Raw genomic sequence first — 18,184 nt, forward strand, 5'->3', positions numbered from 1 at the left:
AATAGTCTGACGGAACAATCACAACCGTTACTTGGCCTGCACAAAGTTGCGATTTAGGGTGGAAGTGAGAAGATCCAAAGATAATCAAACTTGGCTGGATTTTTGGAGAGCAGTACAGAACATTTCAACGTTATTCTACAATCGTACATATCTAAATTGTATAGTACCATGAAAACTAGGTGTAATGTAATACATTTATAAACTGTATAGCACTGTGAAAACTAGGTGTAATGTAATACATTTATAAACTGTATAGCACTGTGAAAACTAGGTGTAATGTAATACATTTATAAACTGTATAGCACTATGAAAACTAGGTGTAATGTAATACATTTATAAACTGTATAGCACTATGAAAACTAGGTGTAATGTAATACATTTATAAACTGTATAGTACCATGAAAACTAGGTGTAATGTAATACATTTATAAACTGTATAGCACTGTGAAAACTAGGTGTAATGTAATACATTTATAAACTGTATAGCACTGTGAAAACTAGGTGTAATGTAATACATTTATAAACTGTATAGCACTATGAAAACTAGGTGTAATGTAATACATTTATAAACTGTATAGCACTATGAAAACTAGGTGTAATGTAATACATTTATAAACTGTATAGCACTATGAAAACTAGGTGTAATGTAATACATTTATAAACTGTATAGCGCTATGAAAACTAGGTGTAATGTAATACATTTATAAACTGTATAGCGCTATGAAAACTAGGTGTAATGTAATACATTTATAAACTGTATAGCACTATGAAAACTAGGTGTAATGTAATACATTTATAAACTGTATAGCACCATGAAAACTAGGTGTAATGTAATACATTTATAAACTGTATAGCACCATGAAAACTAGGTGTAATGTAATACATTTATAAACTGTATAGCACCATGAAAACTAGGTGTAATGTAATACATTTATAAACTGTATAGCACCATGAAAACTAGGTGTAATGTAATACATTTATAAACTGTATAGCACCATGAAAACTAGGTGTAATGTAATACATTTATAAACTGTATAGCACCATGAAAACTAGGTGTAATGTAATACATTTATAAACTGTATAGCACTATGAAAACTAGGTGTAATGTTTTGTGTAAGGGATGAAGTAGTAATGTACAGTACAAGTTGTTTGCTTTTTTTCTGTAATATTTAGTACCATTAATAAACTTACCATCAAAATATCACTACTTGTTTCCTGTATATATATATATATCGCTTGTGTTTCCATGATTATTTATGTATATATATATTTGTGTGCAAAGCAGCAGACGTTGTCTGGTACAATAATTTAATTTCTTTTTTGAGCCAACCTTCGGATAATAAAGGACTGAAATTTCTTTTATTTTTCTCAATAATAATCGTATCCAATCCTTGAAATACACTTCTCCGTTTTTAAGATGAACACTCGCTTGGCTGATTTCCACTCACACACGCACTATACTGGATTTTAAGGGTCATTAAGAAATCTTAATGAAATACAGTACTTGTAACCCCGGCTGGAGAAAACACAAAAAGTAATTACGTTCTCTTCTCAGTTGAAGTAGAGAGTAAATATCGTGTCTCTATAAAGACACTGTGATTTCAACGCTTTTCTCTTGACTCGATAAACAGGATATCACTGATGTGATTCATATAACTGTCCTTTTAAAACTGTTTTCTCCAGTTTCTTAAATGTGCATCACAAGCTTTATTTGTCTTGAAGAACCAAGGTTAAGATTCCTCATGTAACAAAAACATTTAGTTTCTGAATTAACTTCTTGGTAACCACGAGCCATTGTTTATTTAATGACAGATATTGACGTATTCAATACTCATTCAAGTTTAAGATGGCAGACATCGACTGAGAAAAGTGTGTTTAATATCTTAACGCTCTTCGTGTTACTTGTGAGCAGAATAAATGGTGCTATTTGATATGTGTGTGTTTCATATGGTTTTGAATTATTCGCTCCATAAATTTGTACCTCTCGTATTTCGGCAAGATAAGAACCGAAATACTTAAATGTCAGATTAAAACGTTTCTGGTGTCACATCACGATAAACTGATAATTGAATCACGTCATTCTTTGTCGGGACAGTATAAAATATGATGTCAAAATTGTTTTTGATCTTATTATAATAAAGTATGACTAATATATTTCAATCAGATGTGATGCTCCACCTCAAAAACAGAATAAAAATGTATCGCACTTACAGAGAAGTCCAATCATCAATTACAGGTTACTAAATACTCTTTTTTTGAAGTGGACTTTATGTTCTTCTTAACATTAATTTCGATGGCGAGTGAAATGAAGGAATTTTGCAACTTTACTGCGAATATCTTAAAATGGTTCATAACATTAAGCTGAAGCAAGAATCTCTACTTCAGCTATTTATTTCATAAGCCAGTTAGTCATCACCACCCACCGCCAACGAATAGTGAGATTGATCGTACCATTATAACGCCCTCCTCGGCTGAAAGGACAAGCATATTGGTGCGACTGGGATTCGAACTCGCGACCCTCAGATTACAAGTCGAACGCCTTAACCCACCTGGCCATGCCGGGCCACAGATGTATGTAATTGAATATTAGTCAAACGTAGTGAGTATGTTGTACTAATCACATGCTCTCTCAGATCTATTGAAAATAATGATAATTATCTATTATTTTATTTTGAGACCAACAAAAAAATCTGCTACTGGAGTAAGCTAAAGCGATTCGGGGTAATTTGACGATGACGCTTTTAAAAGTGTAGTCATAATGTGTCCACCACCTTTTATCAGAACTTTATGGAACACCATGACATCACTCAGTACAATATACCATGGATTAAGTTTACTTCGATAGTTTAATGGATAAAAGGCATACATTTCCACAGCTTCAAACACTGGCTGTATTGTATTGGTGTAAAATCCTAAATATATTATTCATTTGTGCTGTTTGTTCTCAATATAAATGTAGCTAATTTCACCACTTTTGCTTCATTCCCACACTTACCTGTTCCACGCTGGAATCACAAAGCTCACGCATTCTCAGTTTGCTAGAAAATTCGAGATGACTTTAAAATGAACATAAAAGGGGCGGAGTCAGACGCCTCTCTCTCAGTTGCTTTTCACTCATTCACTCAGTTGGTCACTTTGCCTCACATTGCACCAGTTAAAACAAAGTTTGATCTTTTTCTTCGCATCATATCCGCGATATACTCAAATTCTGCAAAACATTGAATTTAAAAAATCTTTTAAACTATAGTTCTGTAAACATAGATTATTTTATATGTTTTTTGAAAACTAATTTCAAAGGCTGTCTCCAGTTAATGTAAAACCTGATTGACCAAAAGTATATAACAGTTTCACGAAAGAAAAAAAAAATCACACACAAGGTAAAGGTAGCTTAATATCACTCTTGTGGGTGTAAAATTGGTGGCCACGAAAAACAAGTGTGCCATTTGTAGTTCTTGTAACATGGCTTGAGATAACCTAACTGACTGTTCTTTTTGCATGACTCATGTTTCTGGATGATCAGACAAAACTAAACAATACATCAGCTATCTAGATATAGCAATACCTCATAGGGATGTATTCCCAATGCCATAACCATCAGTGAATTGGGAGTCAAGGATTATCCTGCAAAGAAGATAATAAATTATCTTCATCCTTCCATCTAATAATTCTGTTCCTTAGGCACCTCAACATGAACTGCCTGATCTAATCACACAAATGATCTGATTCGTGACTTGTCTTTATCAAAATAGCGTAAGGAACTTCTTTGATTTGTTTTACAACAATGGAATTTATTAGATCCAGGAACAAGAGTTTTAATTTGTCAAAGTCACCATCAAAATCTTCCAAGTTACTTCATGTATCTGTTCAAATGATGATGAATTAATACAAAATTCGGTACTGAAAATCATCCTCAAGAATGGATACATTTTATAGATTCATCTAAAGTTAATTTGAAAGATGTATGTTAGCACAATAGGGAAAACTTAGCCATCGATTCCTGTTATTCATACTGTGAACACCAAAGAAACTTAGCAAAGTATTCGGAATATACTTGAGAGCATCAAATATGATCACCATAGATTGAACACATGTACCGACCTAAAAGTTATTGCACTCCTGCTATGCCTGCATAGTGAGTATACTAACAACTGTTGCATTTATGTCTCTGAATCAACTGATATGATAAAAATAATTTCAAAACTAGGAAAACAGAATATCGAGTATCAACCTGTAGTGAATCCTGCAAATGTGTTTCTGCCCCACTTTATATTAAGCTGGGACTCGTGAAGAATTTTGAAAATGGAATAAGCGATGATAGTAATGGTTTCAGATGTCTGTCTGACAAGTTTCCAAAAAAAAAATCAATGAGTCATAAATGAAAAGAGGTATCTTTATTTGGTCACAGTTTCAAAAGTGATGATGAATTTGAAACAGTAGTCATTCAGAAAAAAAAAAAAGGAAATTATTCAAACTGGTTGTCAAAATTTTCTCAGGATATCACAGAGATGATTGATGATTGATAATATGCTCGAGAACTAGAGGAAAATAGAGTCTAGGATATCACTAAAGACAGACTTTTTACACTCCCATTTAGACTTCTTTCAAGTTGATCTATGTACAATGGCGAGCATGATGAGCACTACTATTAAGATATTTCCACAATGGAACAGCGATATCAAGGACGATGAAATCCTGCGATGACAGGAGATTACTGTTTGTTCTTACAGCGTGAAATTGAAAACATACATAAAAGGTGCAAAAAATCAAGCGGGTATTTTGTAACAAAGAATAAAAATTACTACAATGATGAAAGTTGTAAACATAGACTGAATGTATTATCAGTATTTAATGTTATTCATATTCGTTGTTTTTTAAACTAGTATTATATTGTTTTTAATATTCTTAAATGCAATTTTCAATGCATAAATAAAGTTATTAAAGGAAACGTTGTTATTCTCATGATAGATAAGAGTATTTTTTTAAAAAAATATAACACGAAAGCTAAAGGAGATCGGTAATTTTCAACATGATTTTTAAAATCATCATCTTTAAATTACTCATAAACGACTGGATTTTTCTAGTAGCAGAGAAAAATCTGTTGCTCAACAGGTATTACTGCTCGTATAGGTGAACGAGTGTAATTATAATTCTGAGGATACGTGTATGTGTCTCGTCAAATTATGCTCAGGATGAAACATGTATCTCAATTTGATGATTAAAACCAGTCTTATGCTTGTTTATGTCATAATGTACTCCAGTTATTAAAGTGGAAATAATACGGAGTTAAACATAGATACGAAAAGAAAAAAAAAACTTTAGCAATTATTAAAGGTTTTACTTTGTTGTTTAGCTTTATGTCTGTCCGATCTATAGTAGTGAATCCCTAAATATTAAGCACTGAAATTTGGGACATGTAAATTGAAGGTGTACGTTTTATGTGCCAACACTTTTATTCATTTTCAATCAAAAAAATAAATGCGTATGCGCAATATTACGTCATCTGTCAATTCTCAGAATATCTAATTTTAAATACGCCTAATGTCAATCGTATGACTACTCTGTTGAAGAGAAATGTTTCAGTACTGTGACTTCCTTTAGTCATTTTTCTTACAAAGTGGTGATATATTAAAAAAAGGAAATAAATTATAATTCAGTTTAAATCCTTTTAAATGATGACCAACGTGCTTATAACAAATATCTGGCTTTCCCTCCGACTACATTTAGCGATAGATATTTAGTCAGAAGGTTGTTATTAAGGGCAAAGCTACGCTTGTAATTATCTACGCTGCGCCAACCCCAGTTGTTCGAATTCCTCCTCTCCCAGGCTACCGTTGAATTACCTGGGAAACCATCAGAAGGAAGATACGGTTTCATTTCAATATGAAGGGGACGAAGTACGTTTGTATTTACAAAGAAAATTAAAGTGATTCATTTGTTTATTTTTTAAATGTGGATTGTAAGTTTTATTGTGAATAAAATTGGCTTATACTGACAACCAAGGTTCTACAGTTAGCCTGTGCTCTAATGTTTTCAAAGGGTGCCTTACCATTTGACGATGATAACCTTCGCCAGCTTCTAGAGAAAGTGAAACGAGGAGTGTTCCATATTCCACACTTTGTACCTCCAGAATGTCAGGATCTTCTTAGAGGAATGATTGAAGTAAATCCCGAAAAAAGGATGAAGGTAAGAGAAATCGTTTAGTTATATGAAACAGACGTTCAGAGTCGTTTTACGTCGTTTATCTTCAAATTTTATTTATTTTTATACGTTATCTAACATATGGTAATATTTGTTTAACGTTCTGTACGATAATTCGGTTCGTTCGCTAATATTGCAAACGTACCATTCATTTAAACGTTCACTAGAACTTTCAACCTAAGTAACACCTTCCATGGCTTAAGTGGCCATGTTAGAGACCTTTAGGCTTCAGGGCTCCAATTTTGAATTACTTACAAGAGGGAGGGTTGCCAAACAATAACTCCTTCTGTTGCAAGGGCTATGCGCAGATTTTTGAATCAAATAGCACGATTTGTTGCCGCTTCCATAATACGCCCATCACCGAAAGAGCAGATCGTGTTTAGTAACAATGTCCCAAACTCTGGACTCCTTGACTCACTACCCCGACAACCTAACCACAAGACTACACACGCCTTCAGCTATGTGCACTGGATTCGTTCTTTTATTCCTTATAATCGTGTTTGTAAACAACCTGAACCTAAAGAAGAATGGATTACGTTTGTAGTTCCATATAAAAAACGTATAATGCATTAAACTCAGAGCAGTCGCTAGGCGCTGGCACACACGGAGTCAGTGGCCCCCGAATCCCCCAGTTGCTATTTTGAAACATCAGAATAAAAAAAAAAACATGATCGATATCATACGGAAGCGCCGAAAATTCCCGAGCCCCAACTCTTTTAAGCAACGTAACTGCTTAAATAACTATAATAACTAATAAAGACTATCTTCGTTGACCGTCTCTAATTTTCGAGAGATACTAGAATACAGGAAGGATAGCTATTCAAAGTCGCCCACCACCAACTCGTGGGCTGCTGTAGTCGAGTAATGTAATTCGACTGACACTTTTATAACACACCTATGGCTCCAAAGTGGAGAATACAATGTTTTTATTGCAGTAACAGGGCTCGATACATGCACAGTGTGAAAACGTGGGTAGCAAGTCGACACATATATCAATGTTTAACTAATCATAAAGGTGATAACTGAGATTAAACTTATGTATTTAGTGTTCTTAAATTTTTTGATGTTTGAAATGTATTTATTTTATTCTTTTAAGTTGTAATTTTTTGTTGTTAAGGTAAAGCTATATCATAGCTGTCTGAGTCATTCCCACCCCGGGTATTTAACCCTGAATTTGAGCGCTATAAGCTCTCAAGCTTAACGCTGAGTCACCCATTTTTATATGAAAAGATCCGTCGTTGGGTCATTGGTAAATTTTTGGGCTAAAATATTAGGTTCGATTTCTCGCTGTACGCAGATTGCACATTGTGCAGCTTCACAGTAAGAGGCAATAGTGTTTTCAACAACTATATGAAAAGTTAAAACCATTAACACAGTTAATTCATAAATGAAAGTTTTTGTAGAAACACTCTTTACAACCTGTTTGTTGAATTTTTGTTAGATTAGTGACTAATCATATAATAAAACTGATAACAGAATGCGATAGCACTTTCTTCATTTACAAAAAAAGTAGTCAGATGGCTAAAAAAGTAAAGGTCAAAGTTTCACTGAAATGCGCGTGGTGCATTAAATCAGTATTGGCTATAAAATTCATTTCTTATCTAATAATTCGAAATAGTTGTGAGTTGTCGTTTTCAACTAAATATTGCTTTACGAATATGAATATAAATGGTACTGTTTATTGTAATGTGCAACAAGTAATCTTTAAACAAGGCAATGAGAACTACAGTTTTAACATCAAATAACAGAATATATTGGTAGATAGATGGGTGAGTGAATGAAGTGGTGGATGTGAACACATGAAAGCGTATGTGTTGCTTGATAATGTTCCAATTTCGAAAACAATCAACGAAACTTAATTAATTAAAGACGTAACAACCAAAACGTGTGTTAATAATGTATTGTTCCCCAGGTGTGAAAAAAAGTTAATTGTTTTATTCTCTTACACACTAATGATGGCACTGATATGTTACGAAACCTATCGAAGCTTATGTTTGGGGAGGGGCGATATGGGTGCTGGACTCTGTATATGAAATGTGTCCTGCGCTACCAACCTCTTTCTAACAAAATAAAAAGTATTCTGATGGTCACTACGGTTGTGTCCAAACTCATCTTGAACAATGCGAAATTCGTAAGGCCGTTTGAACGCGACTTCAGGTAATTTAACTGTAAACTAATCTACAGGATTTAACTTTACAAGTACTGTCATCTTTGGACTAATTGGAACTGTTAATAGTATATGTGAATCAGTATTATAAAATATATACTCTGTAGTCACGTCTTTCTGTTACTTTGTTGTTTTCTGAACAGGTTTTCATTTCATTTTATATAAGAAAGTGATATAAAGCAGTGATGTTTCTTAATTGGCGGTCCGTGGACCGGTTCCAGACCGTGGGAAAATTACAACCGGTTTGCAAGACGGGTGGAAAATATGTTTGTTTTAAAATATAATGACTGAAGTGCGTTGTTTTATCATGCGTTATAAAACTGATTGATGATGTTAGTATTGTATATACAAATAATCCTTCGCATTTTTGGGATGAAAATTAGCTGATCTTCAGTTGGAAAAAATTGGTAACTGCTGATATAGAGCACATAAATACGCGAATGAAATAATTTAATCTACTTAAGCTTTATATATTTCAGCAATCAGAGCGCCGACTGTGAAACAGCGCGTGGAAGGATCACCTGCTTCAACCACTTGCATAAGTATATGTGTGTTTGTCAGTCAGTCAGTAGACACCAGAATGATGTTGCAATTTGTACTATCGTGACATCAGTAAAACTTGCGCACGCAATAAATCACGAGAAGAATTATGTGCTGTGTAGTCTACAACATAATATGACATACAAAATTCAAAAACAGGAAATAAAGACATATGTAATATTAATTTTGATTTTATTTACTCTTGAAACAAAAACTTTCGGGGATACTAGTATAGACGCTCTTTCTTGTGATTGGTACATTGTATTGTACGGGGGGAAAATCGAAAGTGTATTAAAACAACTTTTCTCGTATATTCTTTCAGTTGGCTGACGTCCTTAGGCATCCTTGGACAATGGCGTAAGTAACTGTAGTCTAGACATACTTTAGAAAAGTAGTTTGTACTGAACTACAAAAAAGAACATTTCTACTTCGCCGTTTGTTTAAACGGACACAGAAAGTTTCATTTTAATAAAGTAAGTCGTCAAAAATAAAGTTTTGAAAAATAATTTTGTCACTTCATTACACATACTGGACACCAGTTGTTACTTTTGTTCCATATAAGTGAATTGATAGCAGTGCTACCAATTCGTTTTTTGGTAGAATCAGTTGATATTTTTACAATAACTTTTAGTAAAAGGTTTTACAAAATAATTAAGTTTTCTATATTTATATTTGTGTGAGTCACACTTAGTTCCTCTTAAACGGTTAATCGTAGACAAAACAATCATATCCAAATGTTTTTTTTTAAGAGTACATAACAGAGAAATTGTTTATTTGCTTGTTTGTTTTGCAGTTCCTAATAATTCACATAAACACTGATCTGTTAAACTTTTTATATGTTTGACAATCAATCTAAAATTTGTTAAGAACAAAAAAAAATGTTTATTTTTGTGGGGGAATTTCACGAAAAAAGAACGAGATTTCCTCCATCAATTCATTGAAAGAAATATTTCGAAAATAATAGCATGAACAATAAAACACACATAAACAGAAGAACGTAATTGGATATATATCTGTTGTTGTTTGGTGTATGTATATATATATTTTATGATTTTATTAAACCATGTCAAACAAGTTTGTTTGAATTGAATACCTCTCCTTTAAAACTTCTTATAGAAATGACAAATGTACAAAAAAGCACCCACTTTTGTAGTAGTCTCTACTTGTGCTGAGTAAAATGACAAGGAACAGTGGCATCCAACGTAAAAAAAAAAAAAATTCATACACTTACCAAATCTGAGAACTCTTTTGTGCTGGGTGCGCCCATTGTATCGAAACCCAAACTTTTTTTTTCCAACAGAGCATTGCAGTCAGTCTTCTTTGCTTAAAAGCAAACTCAGTGAAATTTTCTTTAAAGAAAAAAACATGGAATGCCAAAAACGTTGTAATCAGTCAACCAGACAACCATATTTCATATATCATCTGATCTAAGGGATATTTCGACTTCACATTCTATATTTATTTCTCACTATTTTAATGACAATTACCACTGAATTATTTTAACGGACATCTGCTGGTTTACTGACATTACCAGCCATACATATGCCATGGATCTGCTAGTTCAATGCAATGAACTACACTTGTATTATGAAAATTCGTCTCTATATACAAATTGTAAATTCATACTTTTGAGTTCACACCATAAATGCTCACTCTCTAAGATTATTTCAATAAAAACGATAAATAATTTAATTTCCTAGAATAAAACATTTATTTCCTGAAATTAGTATGTAAGTATTGATACTTTAGTAGGAAAACGTGTCAACGAAACGTGATAATTTTTGTATGATTGTCCTAAGAAGTTAAAACATTGGTACAACAGTCGCTTCATCCAGTAACTTACTAGTTCGCCGGGCCTTCTGAATAATGGATAGATTAATCCAATAATAAAGATTAATTGCTTAAGGTATTAATAATATATGGCGTTAAAACAAATAATGTAATATTAATAAATATTTAACCCAATTCTGATGCGTTGTGACATAAGTAAGGTTAATGAAGAATACACTTTATCAACTTAATTCAGTTCATACCGTAACGTTTGTTGTCAAGCGTTTCACTGTCATAAACAGTCTCAACCTTTTTTACCCTATAAATCCGTCGTTCCCTGCAGTCGCCATGAAGAACTGTGCTGTTGAACTTAAGAATTATTCGCCAGTGGATTGGAAACGGCACATATAATAGTGTGGATGAAATATTATTATTACGCAATATTCGCTACTTTTAGTCAGAAGTTCTCACTGACGAGTAATAAAAAATTATGAACAAACTAAAGATGATGTAGGAATGGTAATATCAAAACGTACAGAAACCAGATGTGGATGAATCCACAAAACCGTACAGCAATAGTTACATAAGTAGCCAGATCATCCACAAAACCGTACAGCAATAGTTACATAAGTAGCCAGATCATCCACAAAACCGTACAGCAGTAGTTACAAAAGTAGCCAGATCATCCACAAAACCGTACAGCAGTAGTTACATAAGTAGCCAGATCATCCACAAAACCGTACAGCAGTAGTTACATAAGTAGCCAGATCATCCACAAAACCGTAGAGCAATAGTTACATAAGTAGCCAGATCATCCAAAAACCGTACAGCAATAGTTACATAAGTAGCCAGATCATCCACAAAACCGTACAGCAGTAGTTACATAAGTAGCCAGATCATCCACAAAACCGTACAGCAGTAGTTACATAAGTAGCCAGATCATCCACAAAACCGTACAGCAGTAGTTACATAAATAGCCAGATCATCCACAAAACCGTACAGCAATAGTTACATAAGTAGCCAGATCATCCAAAAACCGTACAGCAGTAGTTACATAAGTAGCCAGATCATCCACAAAACCGTACAGCAGTAGTTTCATAAGTAGCCAGATCATTCCAAAAATATAAATAAATGTTGAATTCCTTTCACTTCTATGAATTCAGGTTGGAATAAAAGCATTTAAGCTGAATAATGGTGTAAAGTCTTACAATGGCTAAGTTCTATTGGCTTGTAACATTAACTCAGTAACTACTTAGGTAGGAACTTTTGTATGGTTTTATGTATTCATCCCTACTGTATTTCTATAATTTTTGGCATTTTATCCTGATTCTCTTCAAAGAAAAAAATATCACTTGTTTCCTTTCTGTCTTTAAATAACACCAGTGAATATATTATAATGTATGACAGTCGTTATGAATTTGTTTGTTTGTTTAAAATTAAGCAGTGGGCTATCTGTGCTCTGCCCACCACTGGAATCGAAACCCTGTTTTTAGATATAAACGTATTCCAAGAAAATTAAAACTGTTATTGTTGTAAAAAGGTGTAAACAGATTTCAAGAAAATTAAAACTATTTTTGTTGTAAAAAGATATAAATATATTCCAAGAAAATTAAAACTATTATTGTTGTAAAAAGATATAAACGTATTCCAAGAAAATTGAAACTGATATTGTTGTAAAAGGGTGTAAACAGATTCCAAGAAAATTAGTACCCTGATGTTGTTGTAAAAAGGCTTAAATCGAGGTGATGATTTAAAAGACACTGGCTTACATTTCTTGAGAGTATGTGTTTGACGTTTCTTTCAAAATATGACGATTATATTCTCGTTCCAGGGGAAGTAAGACCGAGCTGGATCAGGAATTACCCATGAGAGAGGTAGTTCAGGTAGACAGTTCTTATATTATCGAGAAATGTGTTTAATAAATAATTTTGACTTGAAGATCGTAGTTTTATGAAATAGAACGAATGTAGCAATACCTGTTTCAACCTAACAATTAAATTTTAAGTTATATATGTAAAAGAAAGGATTTATTGTGTAAATAAATTATTGAGTCATACATGCTAACGAGAGGATGAATGTGAATATTATTGAGTTATACGTACTAAGCATAGTATGTAATGGTAATGTATACACAAATTATTAAATCGTGCACTTTAAAAAACGTAATGTATACGTGAGGCACGCGTATTAAATAAAGCAGATTATGTGTAGATAAGCTATTGATTAAGTAGTAACACAACTTAAGAAACTATGGGAATAATTTAAAAATTCTGTACGTTCAAATTCGAATAATAATAATAAATAGATTATTCATAATATTTCTAGAAACAAAAAATTAAAAATGTCCTTTTATTTTTGTTGTATTTTTTCTAATAACTTGAGACGCCCATTTCATAATAAATAAATTTTAAAATTACCGATAGAAGACATATGCCTGCATGTTACTGAACATAACTAATATTATAATAAGGTTGTACAAAAGCTTCCGCATGGAAAAGTGTGGTGTATACCCGTTTCTGTTTTTTAAATAGTAAATAACCTGTATTGTCAGTGTCTCGCCGCAGTCACAGTGTTGGAGACAGTCTTTCGTTTGACATTATACAACTAGTAATTATTCTGAGAATAATCTAATTGAAATATGCATATAGAAAAAAAAAAACATTTTGAAAAGGTACAATGAACATGCCTACCTGTTCTCTAATTAGCATGCTCGTCAACAGAACGTATCCGTATATTTTCGCTAAGACTCGCTAATATATGCATGACAATATTTTACTCGTCACAACATGAGTATTATTTATTTTTTTTTTACTTTTTCATTGTTACTTTTAAAATGTATTAACGTCTCTCTTCTCTAGCCTTTGTTTATCTACGGATTTATACAAGGTCAGATTTTAGTGCTCATATATTATTAAAATACCGTATTTTCCGGTTAATATGCCAAATCGCCGAATAAGCCAAGGCCAATTTTCAGCTCTGAAAATGAGGGTTTTTGCTTATTACCGCCCAATAAGCCGAAGCCATTTTTAAGAAGTGACAAGTTTCTTCAAAATGATTTCTTAGTCTCGTTTCAGCGTCAGCATGCATGTTGTGTGTGATCATTGGCGTTCTGTAGTAAAGCAGAACGTGTCGTATTGAGACAGAGATGGAATTAATATGTCATTCGTTATTGGCTCCACTCACTGTAATTAGGTAACCAATGAAATTCCAGAAACAACGTTTCACTGTAGTCTTAACGTGCTTTGCTGATGGGACAAAATTACCGCCTATGGTAATTTTCAAAAGAAAAACATTTCCTAAGAAGAAGAAATTTCCGAAAGGAGTGATCGGCTAATAAGCCGACCCCCAAAAATCAGGTCCAAAATTTAGGGCCAGAAATTCAGCTTATTAGGCGGAAAATACGGTAGATGAAATAATTTTAGATCTAGCAGGTAAGAAAACTTTAACTTATTCTTATCTTTGAGATATAATAAATAATAGTTAAACTGCATTAAAATGATATCCATGAACATGTAATTATTCTGACGTTCGTTTCAACACTTTTTTTTCGGAGAGAAATAATTTATCTGCACTTAATTTCTGTCTCTAGACTCATATTATTCCATCATTTGATGATCTGGACCCGGATGTACTAGCCAGTATGACTTCATTAGGATGTTTCAAAGATAAGGAGAAGTTACTTCAGGAACTTCTCAGTGAGAGGTACGTGTGAAATGAAATTTTGATAGTATCTGTAGAAACGTATTACTACAGGAGTACTTCAAATTAGGCTAACGTAATTCTAATTTTGTGTAGTTATTTGGCGTGTGTTGATGAAATCTGTGAAGGGTAATCCACTGCTGAACATACAAGGGGTCAATCCCACTATTCGTTGGTAACAGAGTAGCTCAAGAGTTAGCGGTGGGTAATGATGACCAGCTGTCTTCCCTCTAGTCTTATACTGCTAAATTAAGTATGGCTAGCGCAGATAGCTCTCGTGTAGCTTTGCGCAAAATTAAAACGCAAATACATGAGTAATGCTTCAGAATATATAAAATATATAGATACAGAGAAGATATTTCTTAAAAGTAACTTTCTCGAATTTGCTTTGATTTTGCCGTTTTTAAGATTTAAGACGTAAACAAATCACAGTGCAATATATATTGTGACAAAACGTAACAATTAGTGTGCATCTGTGTATGCTAAAACAAAAGATCTTGATGCGTCCTACTAGTTAGCATACCGAACTGTGAACCTAAGAGCTCTAAGTTCACGATCCACGCATTATGGCCGTGGGTGCGTTATAAGAGAGTCCCCCGCTGGTACAGCGGTAAGTCTACGGATATACAATGTAAAAATCAGGGGTTCGATTCCCCTCGGTGGACTCAGCAGATAGCTCGATGTGGCTTTGCTACAAGAAAACGCACACACACGTTATAAGAGTTACGATCAAATCCCACTATTCGATGACAGTAAGTCAGCATTAGTGATGGCTGTAGTTCATTATGCTTTCCTTCTAGTTATTAGTTCAAAATACTTGTGTATCATTGTGCGGATTTCTGTTTGTTTTGTTGGATTTCCCACAAAACTACGTCAGAGCTATCAGCACTAGTCTTCCCTAATTTTGAAGTAATACCTTAAAAGGGAATCATCTTGTCAATACCACCCACCCCAATCTCTTGGGCTACTTTACGGCCACAAAATGCGAAGCGTAATATTTTTTCCTTTGGTGGTAACGGGACGTGCATTACGGAACCTCAGTTCCACAATCCGGCACACTAACTACTAAGTCTCATTTGGTCTACAAATTAACAAAACTCTAAAGCAAAGTTATGAGATTAACAGTATTTGGCACATTCGTGGCAATATTATAGTGATCAATGACCTTGGCTAATTAGCATTATAAAAGAAGGAAAAGTGAAACACTTATCACGAAAAAGAAATTAATTCAATTCTATTTTAATTATTTTTGTAAATCCTTAGAGTACCACATGAATTATAATACTATTAGTAAAACAAAATCTGCCAGATTGTGGCAATTTAGTTTTAAATTTCCCTGCCTTTCATTTTCCTCTTTCACAGTCACAACACGGAAAAGGTTATATACTTCTTGCTGTTAGACCGAAAAAGACGGAAACCAGCCTATGAAGACGAAACTGAAATTATCATCAGAAACCGTTCAGAGTCAGGTATATGTATGTGGCTGTTTCTGATTTCGTAATGTGTGAGTTCTTTATTTCTAGAATAATACCTGTGGAAATACAGAGAATGAGTACGTTATATTAAAACCATTTTAGAGCCTCATCACGTCATTACACTCCACACGTTGTAATTTTCCTTGCTAAAGGCACTGTCTTACGAATGTCACGTGAAAAGCATGCCAAACCTCCTTCCAGCTTCACACCATCCATCTGTTCTATAATTTCTCAGTGCCTGTTTCAATAGCCTTATTGTATAAAAATCCATAGGTTCTTGATCTATGCGGCAGTTGAAGGAATATGCAGTGGAAACAATGTATGTACGTGTGATTAATGTCCTTTTCATAGATAGGAATCCTTCTTGATTACCGTATTTTCCGGTTAATAAGCCGAGGCCAATTTTCAGCTCTGAAAATGAAGGATGGTTCTGGTACCTCAAGTTGATCAGTATTCCTTTGTTTTACAATCTCATTAAGTACAAAGAATCTCAAACATTCTAAATCCTAGACCTGAACATATTATTATGATCATGAGTATTTTGCATTTGAAAAAACTGTTACATAACCTTCCCTAGTTTCACCACAATTTTATGTAAACCATAACTGTCACGTGACTTGCTCATTTGCATATTCAGGATCGTTTTAATATAACGTACGAATTATATAACCAGTAATTAATGGTTATGGGATATTTGGCTTTTTTTTTTTTTCTTGTATCTCCACTACATAAACAGATTTATGTTTGTTTAGCATGTTAATAGTTTATACTCATGTTATACATGATTTCTGACACAACTTATGTGGCTTTATAATACTTGTATTTTTCTTAGTAGCAATTTTATGTTGATTACAATTGGCTACCAGAAAATGCATAAAAACAAACAGTATTTTATTAATATGTGTACTTAATAAATATAACACCTGAATTCTTATAAAATCAAAGTTCACCAAAAAACTTTTGTTATTTAAACCTCCCTAACTTTGTAATTCATTAAGCATTCAATGACTATTTTGTTTGTACTGAGTTTATTAGTATTTTCAGTCTAATAGGTATAATGCTATTAATATCATCAACTACAGTATATAATCAAGTTGGCATGGTTGAAAATAATTCAATCACACCAATGTTCAGTTATTTATTTCAAATTCATACTGAAGGTGAAGATTAGTTGTACTTGGAACTAAATTGTAGCTACCTTTTCATGGGATTCATAACATACACAAAAGTTGTTTATAAATAAGTTTTTGAAATAATATGTATGCTGTGAACCTTTTTAAACACTATTTTCCCTTTTACGTGTAAAGTGTTGTAAAAAAGCACAAAAAAAACTGCTCCTTCATGAAGTTCTGCCTCTCTCTCTATTCAATACTGACCATACCTAGTGAGTTGATACAAGCCTGTTACAAAAATACATAAATATTTTTTTCAACTTTTACTGAACAGCTTGCTTATTTAAAGCAATTTAATGTTAGACACGTAGTTACAAATATTAATATTCCTTTGTTTTTAACAGTTTTATATTATGAGTTTACATTCCACAAAACTTAATTAAGCTTTCTTTATGAGGTGATTTTTTTCAGTTATTGTACATATTATGTAACATGTTGCTATAAGTAATATAAATGACATTGTTGTGTTTTTCTTCCAAGACTTACTTTCGTTGGCTAATCTTTGGGTCTTTTAATCAACAAAAACAACACAACTCTTTCATAATTAATTAATTAACACATTGACATAATGTCATTCTACAATTGGTTGTAGAACAAATGTTTGTGCAGGTACAATCATTTCACTTCTGATCAAAATTAAGCAAACTACGTAAATGAGAACCAAGACTTATAAATTAAAGAAACATTTCTGCTTTTAAAAACAACAACAAAATACAACTAAATAGAAATAGTGTCAAAAATCAACATAAGATTCAACATACAATGATTATGTTAACGATATTTATAACAATAATAACATTTTGCAAAGTTCAGCCAATTTGAAGTAAATCCATATACTGAACTAAAGGTGAAAATTAATTTTCTAAAGTTTGAAACTAACAATAAAATAATAATATTCAATTATATTTTAACTATTATAATATTAAAGAATATAATAGTTGAATGTAGTAAATCATTTCTTAACAATCCACACAACTTATGCTTACAGGCATTCATATTCTTAAAACATCCAACATCAAAAAATTACCACCTCCAGAGTCTAATGTTATTAGTGATTTTATTATAATTTAATACTTCTGTGCTACAAATACTAGTGTGAAAAGGGTGCCTTTTTTAAAAAAAAAGAAAAATTGTGCCTTAAGATGAGTACTATCAGTTCCAAA

At 32.8% G+C, this 18,184-nt stretch overlaps 1 protein-coding gene across 7 annotated transcripts in view; it reads left to right on the top strand.

Annotated features, from left to right (window-relative positions):
• Nucleotides 1-18,184, top strand: part of LOC143226336 (serine/threonine-protein kinase BRSK2-like) — a 111,866-nt gene that overhangs the window by 71,682 nt on the left and 22,000 nt on the right. For 3 of the 7 annotated variants that reach the window (XM_076457166.1, XM_076457169.1, XM_076457172.1), the window contains exons 7-11: nt 6,037-6,183; nt 9,228-9,262; nt 12,507-12,558; nt 14,265-14,377; nt 15,737-15,849. In XM_076457166.1, the coding sequence (XP_076313281.1) occupies nt 6,037-6,183; nt 9,228-9,262; nt 12,507-12,558; nt 14,265-14,377; nt 15,737-15,849 (460 nt within the window). The remainder of the gene's footprint in view (nt 1-6,036; nt 6,184-9,227; nt 9,263-12,506; nt 12,559-14,264; nt 14,378-15,736; nt 15,850-18,184) is intronic. The other 4 variants (XM_076457167.1, XM_076457171.1, XM_076457173.1 and 1 more) reach the window with 2 other exon arrangements.

This window comes from Tachypleus tridentatus, chromosome 9 (genome assembly GCF_004210375.1).
Source record: "Tachypleus tridentatus isolate NWPU-2018 chromosome 9, ASM421037v1, whole genome shotgun sequence".
In the NCBI taxonomy this organism is placed as follows: domain Eukaryota; kingdom Metazoa; phylum Arthropoda; class Merostomata; order Xiphosura; family Limulidae; genus Tachypleus; species Tachypleus tridentatus.